Here is a 19,125-nt window from a genome sequence, read left to right as displayed (position 1 = left end):
TTCATCCCTGGGATGCAAGGCTGGTTTAATATACGGAAATCAATAAATGTTATTCACCACATCAATAGACTTAAAAATAAGAACCATATGATCATCTCGATAGATGCGGAAAAAGCATTCGACAAAGTACAGCATCCCTTTATGTTCAAAACTCTAGAAAAACTAGGGATAACAGGAACATACCTCAATATTGTAAAAGCAATCTATGCTAAGCCTCAGGCTAGCATCATTCTGAATGGAGAAAAACTGAAGGCATTCCCTCTAAAATCTGGAACAAGACAGGGATGCCCTCTCTCTCCACTTCTCTTCAACATAGTTCTCGAAACACTGGCCAGAGCAATTAGACAGACGAAAGAAATTAAAGGCATAAAAATAGGAAAAGAAGAACTTAAATTATCACTATTTGCAGATGATATGATTCTATACCTAGCAGACCCAAAAGGCTCTACAAAGAAACTATTAGAGCTAATAAATGAATTCAGCAAAGTGGCAGGATATAAAATCAACACGCATAAATCAAAGGCATTCCTGTATATCAGCGACAAATCCTCTGAAATGGAAGTGAGGACAACCACTCCATTCAAAATATCTTCAAAAAAAATAAAATACTTGGGAATCAACCTAACAAAAGAGGTGAAAGACTTATACAATGAAAACTACAGAACCCTAAAGAGAGAAATAGAAGAAGATCTTAGAAGATGGAAAAATATACCCTGTTCATGGATAGGCAGAACTAACATCATCAAAATGGCGATATTACCAAAAGTTCTCCATAGGTTTAATGCAATGCCAATCAAAATACCAACAGCATTTCTTGTAGAAATAGAGAAAGCAATCATGAAATTCATATGGAAAAATAAAAGACCCAGAATAGCAAAAACAATGCTAAGCAGGAAGTGTGAATCAGGCGGTATAGCGATACCAGACTTCAAACTATACTACAGAGCAATAGTAACAAAAACAGCATGGTACTGGTACCAAAACAGGCGGGTGGACCAATGGTACAGAATAGAGGACACAGAAACCAATCCACAAAACTACAACTATCTTATATTTGATAAAGGGGCTAAAAGCATGCAATGGAGGAAGGATAGCATCTTCAACAAATGGTGCTGGGAAAACTGGAAATCCATATGCAACAAAATGAAACTGAATCCCTTTCTCTCGCCATGCACAAAAGTGAATTCAAAATGGATCAAGGAGCTTGATATCAAATCAGAGACGAGCCGTCTGATAGAAGAAAAAGTTGGCTACGATCTACATACTGTGGGGTCGGGCTCCAAATTCCTCAATAGGACACCCATAGCACAAAAGTTAATAACTAGAATCAACAAATGGGACTTACTCAAACTAAAAAGTTTTTTCTCAGCAAAAGAAACAATAAGAGAGGTAAATAGGGAGCCTACACCCTGGGAACAAATCTTTACTCCTCACACTTCAGATAGAGCCCTAATATCCAGAGTATACAAAGAACTCAAAAAATTAGACAATAAGAGAACAAACAACCCAATCAACAAATGGGCCAAGGACCTGAACAGACACTTCTCAGAGGAGGACATACAGTCAATCAACAAGTACATGAAAAAATGCTCACCATCTCTAGCAGTCAGAGAAATGCAAATCAAAACCACCCTAAGATACCATCTCACTCCAGTAAGATTGGCAGCCATTATGAAGTCAAACAACAACAAGTGCTGGCGAGGATGTGGGGAAAAGGGTACACTTGTTCATTGCTGGTGGGACTGCAGATTGGTGCAGCCAATTTGGAAAGCAGTATGGAGATTTCTTGGAAAGCTGGGAATGGAGCCACCATTTGACCCAGCTATTCCCCTTCTTGGTCTATTCCCTAAAGACCTAAAAAGAGCATGCTACAGGGACACTGCTACATCGATGTTCATAGCAGCACAGTTCACAATAGCAAGACTGTGGAACCAACCTAGATGCCCTTCAATAGACGAATGGATAAAAAAAAATGTGGCATTTATACACAATGGAGTATTACTCTGCATTAAAAAATGACAAAATCATAGAATTTACAGGGAAATGGATGGCATTAGAGCAGATTATGCTAAGTGAAGCTAGCCAATCCCTAAAAAACAAATGCCAAATGTCTTCTTTGATATAAGGAGAGTAACTAAGATCAGAGTAGGGACGAAGAGCAGGAGAAGAAGATTAACATTTAACAGGGATGAGAGGTGGGAGGGAAAGGGAGAGAGAAGGGAAATTGCATGGTAATGGAAGGAGACCCTCAGGGTTATACAGTGGAGGGGGTAGAGAGAGAGGAGGGGAGGGGAGGGGAGAGGTGGGGAGGGGGGACGGTGGAGGATGGGAAAGGCAGCGGAGCACAACAGACACTAGTATGGCAATATGTAAATCAATGGATGTGTAACTGATGTGATTCTGCAATCTGTGTATGGGGTGAAGGTGGGAGTTCATAACCCACTTGAATCAAAGTGTGGAATATGATATGTCAAGAAATTTGTAATGTTTTGAACAACCCACAATAAAAAATTAAAAATATAAAAAAAAAAAAGAAAACAACATGGAAAGAGCTTTTCATAAGGAAGTATGGAGGCCATGAAGGGAGCAGGACTTATGCTTGACTCTAGCTGTCACCTGGTCACATCCACCCTCTGATCTGAAAGCATCTGGAACAATAAGAAGGGACAATTATATTATGCTCAGAAGCTCAATATACATATCAAGAGGTAGGGGACTCTTGTTTTCTGGACATTTCCATGCTATTTATACATTCTTTCCTTTATCTTCTATCAGCCCAAAGCCATTGTTCCTTTTCAGCACCCACTAATCTAGACAAGCTCCCACCTTTCTTGCCTTTCTCAGAAAACTGATTCAGAGCTATATCTGAACCCGTCTCCCAAGTTGCAATTCCTAAGACCCCAAATAAAGTCCTTTTACTCTTACAGTTCTGAGTTTGGATTGATTGGCAGCAGAAAGATCACTGGGGATCTGCGGAGGACTTCCATGAGTCTCTGGCTATTTGATGACCTGTGCAGGGTAAAATTCTACAGACCCAGGAAGAGAATTCACAGTTCAGTATGCAATTTTCAGAGCCCACACAGTGAAAAGTTCTCATCCCATCAAAGTGGAGAGACCCATAAAGTTATGGGATAGGAACTGAAGTTTTCTGAAGAAGCCACATCTGTATGAAAGATCCTGCAGCCTCTTCCACCTGTGCTGAGAAGAACACTGTGAAAATTGTGAAGAGATGGAATGTCACATGTCCAGAGCCAACTTATCTTAGCCTATCTTAGGCCCTTTAGAAAAATAGCCATTTACTCAGCTTTTGTATCTGACCTAACATTCTCATATCAGGTAAATTTCTTGGAATGTATTGTTAAGGTCAGCAGATCTCTAGCCTCCCCCAACCCTAAAGTGAAGAATGCTGTAATAACATCTGAAACCTGCAGAAATATTTTTCCACTTCACTATAGCCCAACCACTTCATGCCCCACATATGGCTCTAAAACTTTATATAACCTCTTTCATGTCAGAGTGCATCACTCAGGGTAACTTGAATCATGTTCCCAGACCCTGGTCACTGGTATTTGTCTCAGAATAAACTCTTTTTAAAAAAATTTCCTTGTTATTTTATGTTGGCAGGTATATTAGATCTTGGAAAAATCATGTATTAGTAATGGAGCTAAATTAGCCCCAGGGTAAAAACTGCTTGAGGACCATTATTACAGAGCTTAAAACCAAGGTTGAAAGGATCAGAGATATTTGCAAGTAATTTCACTAACTGCCTGAATAGACTCCAAAATTTAATCTCCTTAGTCAATGTAATTTGGATATTAACACATTAAGCAAGAAAAAGTTATACAATCATTTCAATGGATGCAGAAAATGCATTTGATAAAATTCAACAATCATTCCTAATAAAAATTCTTATCAAACTAGAAATAGAAGGGAATTTACTCAGTCTGAAAGAGGGCACTTGTGAAGCCTATAGCTAGTGTCGCCTTTCCCAGTGAAAGAAATGTGTTTCCCCTAAAGTCAGGAACAGGACTCGGTACCTACTCTCATCATTTTGATTTAACATTCAACAGGAAGTCCTAGTGAGTACAATAATGAAAGGAAAAAGAGATCAAAGTCATGTTAATTGGAAAGGATGACATAAAACTGTCTTTATCTGCAGCTGACATGGCTGCTCATGTAGAAAATTTCAAGGCATCTATAAAAAAGCTAGTAGAACTCATGAGTACACAGGTATCCAGGCCCTGAGAGGAAAAGTAGTTGCATGATATTGTACAAAGACATTGCTAGATATGGATCAACTAATGAGATACCTTATCTCAGAAATATTTGTCCATTTTGATAAGAGTCACCTAAGTGGTTTAACAATGACACTACTCAAAGCGACAGAGATGTCAGGCAACAAAGAAGAGCCAGAGGCATTCGTTAATGCAAGCAAAACTTCAATTCCTTTCCTCATCTGTAATCAAGACAACTTAGGATCTTTGCCTTCTCTGACTGCTCTGTCAGTTCCTGTGCCTTCTTTAGGCTCTAAGTGACTGCCCATTTGTTCATATATTATACCCCATTAATCTGAGCAATACCCATTTTCTAACTGTTATCCTCTGGCATTGCAAATATCCTCCCTCCAGTTTTAAAACCATACCTGGCCCAGCACTATTGGGGTACAATCTAATTGTCCCAAGAGAATGCAGAATTTCATGCAGGAAGGCACCTTAGAGGTCATTCAGACCAACCTCCCAGCCGATCCTAAAAGGCTCTCTCCTAGCTGGCTCTTCTCCAGGTTGTTAAATGGTGGGGAGGTGTTCACATCACAACCCATCAGTTTGTACTCAAATGCTCTTTCTGCCATTGAAGTCAGTTGTTCCCTCAAATGTAAATCTGGATCTCTTATTACCTTTCATTGACTGCAGACGCATGATAAATATCCAAAATGGTTTCTGTCCTCCCATATTCAATGGACCACCCATAGACCATCCCAAGTAAGACAGCAGTACATGAAAGAACACCAAGGTATTGATCACTGTCAGTAAGTATAGCAAACAAAGAAACATTTGCTAGATTTCAATCAACCATTAAAAAAAAAAAAACAACTTTAGTGAAAACCATAAAATTCAACTATGGCTGGGAGCTGGAAGACCCATGGTCACTGCTTCTGCCAGTGGTGAATCTGGGTGACATCATGCCCTGAAGGAGCTGCAGGGTGTCCCTTGGTTGTTAGTACTTCCTCTGGTGTGGACTTAATACTACAGTAAGAAGAAAAACAGTTGGGGCTGGGGCTGGGGCTGGGGCTGGGGCTCAGCGGTAGAGCACTTGCCTAGCATGTGAGAGGCGCTGGGTTCAATCCTCAGCACCACATAAATATAAATAAATAAAATAAAGGTATTGCAGCCAACTACAACTAAAAAAAATAAATACATTATTAAAAAAAGTAATGCTTATTACTGAGAAAGGAGTCATCTCTTGCAACAGCTTCCCTGCCCACGGTCACTAGGTCCACTCACTTGACAAGAGCTCTTATGCAGGGCCCTCTACATGAGAAGATGTTTCCTTTGTCAGTATTTTAAATAGGTAATTTGGCACATTATCTGAAGGAGACAAAAGATTAGGACGTTGCCATAGAGTCCAGCCTGCACAATGCGCCAAGTGCAACCGATCCCTTCTAAAGGTCTCACATGACCCAGATTTAGCAGAGCTCAGGGAAATGGTATCTGCTGGTCATACCAAGGTTTTCTTTTTCAGTCATTTATTCTACACAAAGAGCCTTTCTGCATCATCATCCGATTTCCCCTTCCTTTCTTTTATTACTACCTCTTATGTCTCTTATTTTCTTTGTCAAAAAGGCCATATGTGAAGCCGGGAAATGTTCCAATTGTAATGAAGCCTGGTAAGGCAGCTCCCACAGGGGCAGGTATTTAAAGCTGATAAAGGTCTTTGCTTGAAGGTGTTTATGCCTCTTAGCTGGGGTGTGCCTTGCCATTTTTAATTTCTTGTCAAGAAAGAGGTAGAACGTTTGCCTACCTACAGTCTGCCTTTGCCCTCTTGTCCACCAACGTGTCTGACAAAGCATCTCCTTTGTTAGCAAAATCACTGTGGCCAATGCATGTCGGAAATAGAACTCCCCCCAGTCACCATGCGCCATCAGAGGACTTCTGTGCAACACTTTCTACTCTGACTTCAGCAAAGGTCAGGACTGCGAGGCCTGCACGGTGACACCATCGTACTTTGTGATCTGGACCCTGGCATTTTTTTTTTGCCCTGGCACTCCTGGTTGGCTCTGAATCAGCACATTCAGCTAGAGAAGAAAGGCTGGATTTTCCCTGCCTAACTTGTGTCCTATAAGTGGCTCTTTGCTATTTTTCTTCCGGTGTCGCCTACTCAAAACAAACATCTCCATCAGCATTGGAACTTGGGGTTGTAAGAGAGCCCCAGCTGGGGCAACTCCACGACAGGGGGTGAGGGAGGACATTTTATTTTCGGCAGTACCATCTGTCACTTAGGCGGGGGAAAGGAGACCAGAGGGTGTCATGTAAAACTAGTCCCAAACATGAAGAAGGAGGAGGGCATTTATTTCTGTTTCTTAGATGAGCATTTGATTTTTATAGAAGACATTGCAGCATTCACTCTTATGTGAGAAAACAAGAGACAGATGGAAAATAAAGAAAATGCTTGATTTTGAGGCACGAGAATGTCAAACTTCATAGAAGATGCTAGTTGCACAATTGACAACAGTTCAGTCTCTTTGGGTTCCAACTCTCCTCTCCGAATCTAAGTCCATGTTTTCACATGCATGCAGGACAGTTCCTCTTCATTTCCTTTTGGTCAAGACATGATGTTAAGTGAAACAAAACAGACACAAAAAGACAAACACCTCATGTTCTTACTTATATATGGAAGCTGAAGTTGATCCCAAAGAAGTAGAAATTAGAATAGCAGTTAGCAGAGCCTGGGAAGGATAAGGGCAAGGGAGGACAGAGGCAGGACTGTTAGTGAGCGCAGGGGTGAAACTGGGCAGGAAGAATAGCTTGTAATTTCTATAGCAAAACAGGGTAACCGTGGTTGACACAATTAATCGAATATTTCAAAATAATTAATAGAGACTGTTTTGGATGCTCCCCAAACAAAGGAAGGATGCATGTCTAAGAGGACAGATATGCCAATTACCCTCATCTGATGATTATACATTTTGTACATGTATTGAAATGCCACACTGTTCCCCATAAATATGCATAATTATCATGTATCAATTAAAACATACTAATAAAAAGTTAAAAAATTGGACATGCCAAAAAAAATTTTTCCTTTTGGTCTAAAATCAAGATTCTTTTTCATTTTTAGAATCAACAACAATAATAATAGCTAGCCCTAATACGGAATTGAACTGTGTGTCAGATCCTGTTCTAAGCACGTCATATGAATACTCATTTAGTCTTCCTAACAACACTCTGGGGTCGATGCTATAATTATCTATCTTACAAACTGGTACAAGTAAAGGCAGCACCAAGTGACTAAATAACTTGCTCCAGGGCACGCAGCTAGTAAATGCAAGAGCCAGGACCGAGCCAAGTTCCTGTGCTCTAGATCTGGCTCCATTCTATCCCACCATGGTTCTTAATGCTTCCAGGGTCAGACACTGAGGGTCTTTGATACTTCTGTGTCCTGGAAACAACTGTTAGGCTAGAGGAAGGAACTGAGCTAGCAAAAATACCCTTCCCTTGGGTGGCGCTGTGGGGATAGAATGAGCAACCCAGCGCTTAGTAGCAAGCAAGCCTGGCGGTAGGTGGTGGCTGTTTACTATTGCACAGAAGATTGTTGCTAGAGGGCACATCCTGCCCCAGCTGAGTCCCTATCTCTGTGGAACACAGTTCCTTTGGCACTTGTTGTTCCCTCTTTCTGGAATGCACTCCCACAGCTCCCTCTCCCACCCCTGCCTGGCAAACCACTAAGGATCCTTTTACTCTCAGCTTTAACTTCTCTAAAGTCACACCCAGTCGTTTCACATCTCTGCTTAGGATCCTAAAGGGCTTTCCTGGAAGCTGACAGCAAGACCCATACTAAGCTGAAAGGTCCTAGAAGGTCCTGGCCCCACCTCCATCTTCACTTCACTACAAGCACCCCAGCCCTCCCCCCAGTCCCCATGGCCAGGCATTTGCAAGTACTGTGCCCTCCCTCTGGACTCCTCCTCTGCTCTCATCCTTTGGGTCTGACCTAAGACTGAAACTCCCACCCCACTGTCTCTATTACCGCGCCTCCTAGCATTCTGCTCTTTCTTTCAAACCTACATCACCTTTTGATTCTAATGTGTATGATTGCTCACTGGTAATGTCAGCCTCCCCACCAAAGGCGGAAGTTTCCTAAACGTACCCTGACTAGCACTCAACACCTGTTCAACTTTAATGTTCTACTTTTATATCATTCGATGTGTCTAAAATATTACTATTTCAATAGAAATACATATAAATTTTTTTTTTTTTAATTTTCAGTGCTGGCGATTGAATCCAGGGCCTTGCCATGCTAAGCAAGTGCTCGAGGCTGATCCTTTTCTAAATGATCACTAGATGCTGCAGTTCTCAGGTCTCCCCACCAGGTTTTCTTGTCCTAACATGCTCCTTTCCTAAGTGACCACACTCATGCCCACATGCCCAGTTGTCTGTGATGACTCCCTAAGCACCTCTCAAGCCCTGAGGTCTCCTCCAACTGCCCAGCTGTATCTCCAAGGCTCCCTGACATGTCCCCCTAGATATCTCAAGGCATCTCAAACTCAGCGTATCTCATCTGAGCCCCCAAGTGCTTCCCTAAACCCAAGTCTGGGGCTGGGATGTTCCCCTTGGAGAGGTGCTCTACCTGTCCTCTTCAGCATTCATCACCATTAGCAGACCAAACCTTCTTTTGATTATTTTTGTTTATTGTCCATCTCTTCCAGCTAGAACGGCAGCTTCATGAAAGTGTTGGGGCACTGAGAACAATATACTCCTAAGTATGGGTATTTTTTTGGCTTGCTCAGAAATTTGATGTAAAGGACATTAAGGTCTCAAACACAGGCTCATAATCAAGATCCTCTTTGCTTGTCTTGTTTCTGCCCACTCACAGCAGGGAGAGGCTCTGTCTGGAATTCCTGTTATCACATGAAGACTGCAGAGGGGCACACCTATGCTTTCCACTCCCACCCCACCCCCAAATCCCATTATCTATCTCAGAGAGAAGACTGGAGGACTGTAAGCACACCCTGACAGATTTCCCTTATAAGATCGTTCCCTTAGGCACCTTCAAATTCCAAAGAGAACCTTTATACAAGCTGGGGTCTGTGTGTCCCAAGGGCCCATTCATTCTCCCAAATAATCACTGACAACCCATCAAAACTGTCAACATCTCCCTCCCCATTGAAAAAAGGGCATATAAGCTTCTGAATGATGCTGGGCTAGTGGGTAATTACACCATGTGGCTGCCTCTCTGCTCCCATTTGATGGCTTTGTCAATGTACTCCAGTGAGCCTTCAGAGGGGAGAGGGGAAATTTACCTCTGTCCCACAAAGGCAGGATTTTGTCTACTTTGTCATTTCTGGACTCTAGTGTCTGGAATAGTACCTGCCACATAAATGTACATTTCATAAATAAATGAACTTTTTCTTTTCTGCCCTCCTACATTGTGGGTTCCATGCTTAGCATATCTCCCCAAGGCCAGGCGTCAGTCTCAGATCTTTTTTTTTTGAGTAATGGGGATTGAACTCAGGGGCACTTGACCACTGAGCCACATCCCCAGCCATATTTTGTATTTTATTTAGAGACAGGGTCTCACTGAGTTGCTTAGTGCCTGGCTGTTGCTGAGGCTCGCTTTGAACTCGTGATCCTCCTGCCTCAGCCTCCTGAACTGAAATCTTTTTGAAAGCCATCTCTTCCCTACCTGACTCACACCTAGTTCTATCATGGCACCCTCTCACCAAGACTGTTTCATCAAACACGCTGCTGAATCCTTGGGACTGGGTCACACATTTGGAGCCTTCCCAGGATGAATCCAATGTCTATACTCTGAGAGTCATCATTATTCGATGCCGATGTTCATCTATAATTATAATTATTATTCTACACGGAATTGTCCATCACTACTCTGTAATTCCAGTTGTAATTGCTGGCCTTCTGAGGCCTCAGCTGTCTTTGAACTGTGTGTACCCATTTTCATCTACAGGGCTGCCCCTGGGAACATAAGCAGGTAGACCTTGCCAAGGGGCAGAAGTGCTCAGCAATTTTCTCCTCCATTGGCTCTCACTTAAATTGCTTATGGGAATAACAGCACAGGTGCTTAAAGGGATAACTGTGCTGTTGGAAAGAATTTTCTAGTATTTCTTCTACATATTTCCTCAGCTGAATCTGCCAGTGCTTCTCCATGGACCCTGGGATTGTTGCTTACAGCCTTCAGAACTGCCCACCCTGGCCCGGGCCCCTGCTTCTCTCTGCTCCCTGGACACATCTGATACCTTGGTGCCTCTGGGTCCTTGCTGAGATGATGGCAATGTTGCTACCAACAACAGGGCAGAGGAATCCCCTAGAGAGGCCAGACACCTCTTTGTAATGCTCCTGATGAGAGGACCCTATGAGCTGAGTGCCCACCGTAGGGAGTCCTGGATGCTGCCTTTCTGTTCAGGTGGTTGGAGCTATTCCCCTAACCAGGGACACCCCTCACAGGGGCCAACATCTGCCTATTAATTTTCAGTCAAATACAGAACTTTCTGGGAAGAAGGAGGCAACAGAAGGGAAAACAGGAGCTGAACCCTGAAAGAACACCAAGTGTCCACACCTACGGCTGTCACACAGCCCATGGAGTATCCTCCCAAGGCTGCCAGCTCCCTCCATATGCATCAGAGAAAGTCAAAAGGTGGGCATTAGGGTATTAATTCCAGGGAGAGAATTAATTCAATTTGACATAAATATCTGATGGTGTTGAACCAAAAAGAATGCCCTTGGCATTCCAGAATACAGTGGCTTCCAGGAAGGAGTTAACTTTTCATGCAGAAAATGAAATGCCCTACTCACTTTGTACATAGCTTCAGACTATTCCATGTGAAATCATGGAGACAAGAAATAAAGAAAGCTGGGTGTGATGGCACATGCCTATAATCCCAGCAGGTTGGGAGGCTGAGGCAGGACAGTGAGTTCGAAGCCAGCCTCAGCAACTTAGTAAGGCCCTAAGCAACTCAGAGAGACTCTGTCTGTAAATAAAATATTAAAAACTCAGTGGTTAAGCACCCTTGGGTTTAATCCTTAGTACAAACAACAAACAAACAAGAAATAGGGAAATTAATTCAAAGAGTTGCCAAAATACCCATTTTTCCTCTTTTTCCATTTGCTCCTTTTTCGCCTTTTGGGCCCTCTAGACCAGGCTGTCCGTCTGATCCATTGTGTCCTGGTAACCCATCAACTCCTGGAGGTCCTGCATTAAAACACGGAAATAAAAACATTTAAAATTGTTTTTTTTTCCACTGAAGTTAATGTGCTTTCCTTTATTCCTTTAGCTGGTGAAACTGGGTGGGCATCCATCTTTTCTACATCATGTCCTGCTTCTTCCCTCCCTTCTCTGTTTGAAGCAGTGACAGGTGTTAGGAATAGTGATAGCAGATTCTCCAGTGAGAGGGCCTGAAGAAGGATGGGATGTGGCCAGGTCACTTCCACACCTTTCCCTCCCCATCTCTGTCCCTTTGGAAGGATCCCAAGGGCCCAGCCACCCACATCCTCCCCTTGAACTAGGAAAGTTAATAGACTCTTACCTGGTGGGCCAGGTGGACCTACAACAGAAAAAGAAATTTAAGTGATAAGACACAGGTGGCAGAAAGAAAACCTAGCACCACAACCGCCTCTTCCTCCTTAAAATGTCCTACTCATCTACTGACCCTCAGAAACTGATTTCATACCTCTTTATGTAGAGTTCATCATATTTGTTCAAAAGAGCCTTAAAAACAATTCAACAGAGATCCATTGGCCAATCGAACCAATTTAAGTTTTAAGAGACCAAGAATAATTTCTGAAGCAGCCGACCAAATTGAGGTGAGTGACAGTGCAGGTGGGCTCTTGTGCAGCCCAGGCCCAGGGGCTCAGCCATGAGCTCAGCCCACCCACTGCTGTCATTGGAGGGCTGGAAGCCTCTTTCCTGGGAGCAGGCCCAGTGCTCTTGGGCAGCCAGCTGGCCTTCTCCAGGTCACCTAGGGGTATCACCAGCAGATGCTGGCTTGCTAGATTTCTATTTGTTGCATGAAATAGCCTGAGAAAACTTGAGGGCCCAGATCAGGTAACAAACATTTTCCTTTAATGTGAAATTACCTAAGGATCTAAGGGACTTGGATGAATCATTTACATGTAACCAGGAAAAAAAAAAAAAGATTTTGCTTCCACAGGAGTGTCTTATTGCCAGCGTGTCTACTTGAACAATCAGACAAGTCAATGAGGCTGTAACAAGAGGAGGTGAATTGCTTTTGTTTCTCCAGACCACATATAATGAGTATCAATATCAGAGTGGAAAGGTCTTCCACAAATCCAAGCCTATGACTATTCAGAAAACAAGCATTTACTAAGCACTTACTACATGCACCAAACTCTACCAAGGAATCTCAGCCCCTGTGTCTACTGTGCCCATAGCCTGTGTGAGAAAGGTGGACCCTTTGAAACCACAATGCAGTATGAGAGAGCTACAGAGAGGTAACCCCTTCCCTGAAGGGGTGCTGGGGCAGTCTAGCCATACAACGGACTGAGAAGACTTCCCAAGACAGAGAGCCTTGAGCTATGACCCTGAAGAATGGTGAGCCTAAGACAGCCGTAGGTTAAGAGCCAGGCATTCCACACACAGCACCAGAGTTAGCAGCACAGGTCCAGAGGTCAGAACCTGGGAGCTTCAGGTGGGAGAAAGGAAGAGGATTGGCCAAGCTAGATGTGTAAGAGATGAGGCTAAGTCAGAACACAGGTGGCTGGGCAATAGAAGCACTTGACTGCCATGCCAGAAGGTGTAGACTGTAAGATGTAGACTCTGTCTGAGAGGAAATGGGGATCTACAGCAGGTTCTTAAGCAGGGGGATGATGCTGGAGATCGATGTAGGTTTGAGACCCTCTTTGTAGCTAGACATCGAATAGAATCATTTGGACTAAGATGAGAGAGACATAGAGAGACAGGGAGAGACACAAAGATAAGGGAGTAATTGCAGAGGAAATAAACAAATCTTTGTAATTAAAATCAGGGACAAGGTTGGGATAAATCTGGTGACCACAGAGTGGCAAAGCTAGAAATTCAAAAAGTATTTCAGTGGAATGAGCAAGACTGTGTAAGATTCCTCTCAGATAACTAGAGGAAAACTGATGGATAGAGGCTGGGGACATAGGGACTCTCAGACGGATAGGTGTTGGAGGGTATGCTTTTAATACAGACAGTTGCATTTCAGGTCAAAATGATTTGCTGAAAATGGCTTCCAATTCTCTAGTCAGTGCAGCCTGTGGCTACCTGACTTAACCACCAGGTGGTGCGCGCGCGCACACACACACACACACTGGAAAAGGGGTGGTGTGGAAAGGGTGGTGTGAACAGTGAACAGGTCAGAAGAAATTAATTAATCATCATTCCTGGCTACAGATGCAGGCACATTCCATTGCACAGATTGGTAGGACAATTTGACTGCAAGAAGCAAGATTGACTGTAGGTTTCAGGAGTTCCCAGAGAGCCCAATGACTATGTCTATGGGGTGAGGATGTAATGAAAGCTCAGGTTGGAGCTGCATGTTTAGGACACATTAGCCTCTCGATAGGGAAGCATTTGGATTAAGGTCCCCTGACATAGCTCCACTGACTTCCTAGCTACAGTTCCTACTGTATGAATCTACAGACTCTCCTGCAATGCTAGTTTCAATGCAGGTCCCTTGGTCAGGTCTGGAGATTCTAATTAGAGGCCCAGGAACTTGCATTTTTACCAACATCACAGATGATTAGGATGCAGATATTAATGGGCCCTCTGATGTGATGTAAAAATTTTCTGGCAAAATAATTAGTTACCATCAACAACTCCTTAAAGGAATCCTTGTGAATGAGGGGTCCCTGGCTAGGGGGACTCATTGTGGGGAAGTGAGAAATTTCCAGGTTGGCCTATAAGAGCCCCAAGTGCCATCCATTGGTCATTTCTCTTCTCGGAGGGGTAACCTTATTGTTGAGGTGACAGAGCTGCAAGACGGCAGCTGCCTGGATCCCTGAGTCACCAGGACTTCCTGGGAGAGTCACTCAAACGTCACTGGACTTTATGGAGTGAGAAATAGTCTTTGTTGCATTAAGCCACTGAGGTTTTAGTTTGCTTCCCCCGCCCCCGGTAGACACAGCATCTTTATTTTATTTGTATGTGGTGCTGAGGATCGCCGAACCCAGCGCCCAGCGCGTGCACTTGAGCCACATTCCCAGCCCCTGAGGTTTTAGTTTGTTACCCAAGCATTGCCTAACTTATCCTGACAAATGTTACTCCTATCACTTTATAATAATTTGACATCTCACATTTTTTTCCCTCTCATAAGTTCTAATGCATTTTTCCTATTATCTAACAGAAAAATCTTAACTGAGATAAGAAATACAGGCACCTCAGTTAGTGGGAAGTAATAATAAGGACATATGTGTCTCATTATTATCAAGAGCAGGCCTGGCCAGTGGCTAACATGCAGGGCTGTGGAATGCTGCTGCCTGTCTCTTCCCACCATGGCCATTCCAAATCAAGGGGAAGAGAATCACCTCTGAGTATCTCTGGTTTCCCTCCAGCAGCCTCTATTAACTCTAGAATGATTTTCAACAAGGTGCTCCCTACCCAAGGCACCTGTTTAGCAGAGCATGACCATGGAAGAAGTAGCTACATATTTCTCCAAGTCTTGGGAAGATATAGGAAATAAAGAAGTCAAACAAAACCAAAGAGAAACATTCAGGTGAGGGCTGGGGCTGCACATTCAGAAAGAGCTAGTGAAAGATGCAGGTCTGTAAACCTTACGGAACCAGGTTTGGAGGACTGTCGTCCTGATTCTCCCCTCCTCCTCCTCCCTAGCAAGAACTCCCTGGGACTCAGCCTTCTTGTAGGCCATAGCTTCAGTCTCAGGGTCAGAGTGGGTGTGGTCTCTTTCCTGTGAGAGACAAACTTGCTTAAGGGATGGCCAGAGAGGGCCCAGGCTCACACTAGGGGGCTGAACTCACTAATACTAAAACAGCCTTCTGGTTTGGTCAGGAGATCTAGTTGGGTGAAAAACCAATCTGAGGCACCAGCTGAGTTTGGCCTGTCCATTCATTTACCAAGGATACAGCTCTGAGGCCTTCATCCTTACCCTATTTTCCCTGGGACACCCTCTGCAGTTGCCCTGTCATTACCTATTGGGCCAGCCCTGGGGCACCTGGCTTGGAAAAGTATCTTTCTTTTTGGTGGGGGTAGTAGTGGGGTTACTGGGGATTAAATTCAAGGACATTCTATCACTGGGCTACATCACCAGATCTTTTTATTTGTTTTTACATTTTGAAACACAGTGTTACTATGTTACTGAGGCTGGCCTCAAACTTGTAATCCTCTTGCCTCAGGCTCCCAGGTCATTGAGATTACAGATATGTGCTGCCACATCCGACAAGGTATCTTTCTTCACATGTCCCATTAAACTGGGACATGAAACTTCAGATCAATCTCGTTTACTGGATACATTTAAATTCTGGGCAGAGGCCATGGTGTCCTTAAAAAATTAGAGTATGAACAGCAGTATGAATCGGTTTTAAGAGGCACTTCCAATCAATTAGTAGTAGCTTCCTGGAATTCCAGAAAAGAATGTCACTAGGCCATGCTCAGCAGTAATCAAGATCCATCACTGATGTTTGCCTGATGTCTGCCCTGGCAAACTTTCCCCGACTGACATCTTCTTGGGCCTGCAGATCAAGGCTCTCTGCTGATTCCTAAAGTTGCCCAACTTAGGAAATAAGGGAGTAGTGACAAGTGCCATCACTAGATCAGGGTCACTTAGATGCAAGGAGAATGGGCACTGTGGATCTAAAGTGCCTCTGCCCCCAATGAGCAGTTTGGGCCACATGCTAGTTCAGACATTTTTTCAGGTCCATATATAGAACAAAGAATAACTGAAGATCCTGTCTTTTTCAAGCCATCTGTTCTTCCAGAAGATATGTTTCTGGGTTCCCAAGAAAACTTTGGTCTGGCAGTAAGATGCGCCCAGAAAAGCATATGTCATATGTTGTTTGACAAATTCTGCACCAGGAAAACACATAACCACTGTAGTTAGGGAATTTCCCTCCCTATTCACCCTGAGATGTCACAGGCTATACAAACTACATAGTATCTGTCCTGATCTCCAGAGCAACTATGGCTGAGGCAAAGAAATGGAACAGGAACAGGGTTTCATGGTCATAGCTAGACTAGCCCCCAGTTACATGCACCTGCATTGATTGATTGATTGTACTGGAGATTGAACCCAGACGTGCTCTATCGCTGACATATATCTCTAGGCCTTATTATTTTATTTTGAGACAGGGTCTCACAAAGTTGCCCAGGCTGTTCTCAAACTTGCAATCCTCCTGCCTCAGCTTCCCAAGTTGCTAGCATTACAGGTATGTGCCACCATGTCCAGTTTTATTTACTTTTTATTTTTGTGTGCTGGTGGGGATTGAACCCAGGGCCTTACAAACACTAAGCTCGTGCTGTACCACTGAGCTTCATTCCTGGCTTCCACATCTGCTTCTTAAGAGATGAATCTAGTGTAAAAGCTAGATCTTGCTCTGGGGACCAAGCCCAGGCTCTGCCCTGGAGAACCTTTCTGCTCAGCATCCTCTTGCGCCTAGGGACCAAGGCTCTCTGCCCATTCTTCAAGTTGCCCATTTCAGTCCTGGGTCCTGTCATCTACCACCCCCTCAAATGCAGGCAGTGGGGTCTATCCCAAGTCATCTTCTCACTTTGCAATTTGTACTTTTCACATCAAACTTTTAAATTGCAGAGATTTCTGTGTAAAAAGGAGGCTAAAAAAGAAGGAGTGCTGGCTTTTGAAAAGCATTTTGAAGTGCTAAAGAATCACCTGCTCAACCCATTTCCAGCAGGGATGCAGTTCCCTGCTCCCCATCACCCTCCCCTAAGTGGTCTCAGGAGCTCCATCCTGTGCTTTCACCACGAAGCCCGGCTCTCAGGTCGGCCACTGTACCAGTCGGAAGGGAAGGGGATTTTCCTGTGCCTCTCAAGGAGGCTTTTGTGCCTGTCATTTCATCCATCTGAACATTTCTCTAGTACTCATTACCGTCACACCTAGGAGCTCTGAAAAGGCCCTTCCAGAGATGGAAGAAAGGTGCTTAAACCACAAGAGTCTCCGAACAAAGGACCAAGCTGTTCGGAAGATATTTAATTTTCTGTGAGGGACAAAATGTGACTTGAGTAATTCAATTAGAATTTCCCAAGAAGCCCCAAGTTGATAGTTTTTTGCTCTGAGGTCAAAAGAAGCAAATGAGAGTGAGCTTGGACTTGGGGCTCCCGAGGGAAGCTCTCTCCTTCATTCACTCCTTACATAAGCCACAGATTTCTCCCTTCAACAAAACTTGCACATTGCGTTGTTAATGTGTGTCAGGCAATGAGAGGAACTGGGGAGAATACTGCAGAAAATGGCTCGGTTTCTTAAAGCCAGAAACAGATTGAGCAGGGTTTCTCAGCAGAGTGAAGTGCTGATGTGGCCTCCCCAGAGCCTGAGGTCATAAACTTCTGAGGCCCAAGGAAAGCTCAGCTGGCTTCATAATTTTGCAGACATTGTTTTTATGTAAAAATGATTTCCTTGTTTCCTTAGAATGCTCCTGTTAGGTCGGTGGTGGCGACTTGGTGATGACTTAGAACAAAGCAGCCTGCGCAGGAAAGGAACATCAATCAGGCCCTGGTGGAAATGCCTGTCAATCAGCGAGATCTCCTGACTAAGGCCTGTTAATCAGCAGGACCCCCTGGCCAATCCAGGAGTTCAGCCAACTCCTCTGACCAACTCCAAAGGGACAAGGGACCCTAAAAACACCTTTCCCTGTTCCAAGCCCTTCCCTTCCTGCTGTAAGTCCCATAAAAGTCCAGTCCGGTCAGCCTCCTGAGACCCTTCTCCTGTCCACTCTATGGGTCTGATGGAGTTCTGCCCAGGAGTGATATCTCAATAAAGCCTCGTTTGGCGGCCCTTTTTAAATCTGCCTCCTTTGGTCGCTGTCCACCTCACCTGATCTGAGAGCTCCCTTCACTTTAGAGGGGCAGGAGCTGCCATGTCTGAGGTCAGGCTGCTAGGCCCATCTTTGGCCTGGCCAGAGCCTTGCTGGACTTGGGGGACTGCTCTGCTGCCTGTGTTTCTCTTTGCTCTCACCTTCTGAAGGCAGGATTCTCCCCTCAGGTGAGATACAGGTTTCTTTCACACTCAGATTTAGAAAATCGTCTCAAAACCTACCCTTCCATCAGCCATTCCTAGTCCCAAGTCTTGATGTGCCCCCGGCTTGTTCCTTTCCTCTGTTCTCTATGTCAGTGATGCATGTGGTGGAGGGGTGCAGTATGTGGCCAACCTCCAGGCCCACCGAGCACATGGTTAGAACCTCATAGAAAATTCTTCATAAAAAGTGAGTTCAAAGTCAGCCTCGGCAATTTAGCAAGGCCATAAGCAACTTAGCAAGACCCTGTCTCAAAATAAAAAGGGGATGTGGTTCAGTGGTTAAGTGCCCCTGGATTCAATCCCTGGAAACGGGGGGGGGCATTTCTTGACTACTTAGAAATTGGCTTCCAGACCTTCCTGTTCATGCTATATGTATGATGCAGGGAGAGAATTATTCCTGATAAGAGAACTCTATTTCTCATGTACAAGAACTCTACCATTTTACAAGGTCTTTCCCCTTTTAAAACTAATGGGAATGGGGAAAATACCTATGGCCCTGGTTCAAGGTACCCCGAGTTTCTAATTACCCAAGGCCTAATTATTTTCCATGGCTGTATTTCTATGGCAATACCAGAACTTATTATAACTTTTCATAATTATATTATAATTGGCTTTTAGCTCAGTAAAAACACCTGGTACAAGTAAACCAACATGTATTTTTCCAACATAAAATGCTCCTGTGTTCACTCTGCCACTGCCTTTTGGCCAGCACGGGT

At 43.9% G+C, this 19,125-nt stretch overlaps 1 protein-coding gene across 2 annotated transcripts in view; it reads right to left on the bottom strand.

The window, feature by feature from the left end:
* Gldn (gliomedin) overlaps window positions 1-19,125 on the bottom strand; it is a 72,878-nt gene that overhangs the window by 17,408 nt on the left and 36,345 nt on the right. For both annotated transcript variants that reach the window (XM_046461314.2, XM_046461313.2), the window contains exons 3-4: window positions 11,756-11,773; window positions 11,314-11,421 (exon numbers count right to left, since the gene is read on the bottom strand). In XM_046461314.2, coding sequence (XP_046317270.1) covers window positions 11,314-11,421; window positions 11,756-11,773 — 126 coding nt within the window. The remainder of the gene's footprint in view (window positions 1-11,313; window positions 11,422-11,755; window positions 11,774-19,125) is intronic.

Source organism: Marmota monax, unplaced genomic scaffold, assembly GCF_021218885.2.
Source record: "Marmota monax isolate L192 unplaced genomic scaffold, Marmota_monax_Labrador192_F-V1.1 WCK01_AAM20220418_F8-fsc00001, whole genome shotgun sequence".
Classification (NCBI taxonomy): Eukaryota; Metazoa; Chordata; class Mammalia; order Rodentia; family Sciuridae; genus Marmota; species Marmota monax.
The sequence above is the reverse complement of the archived record's forward strand: the minus strand, read 5'-3'. Positions and strand labels throughout refer to the sequence as shown.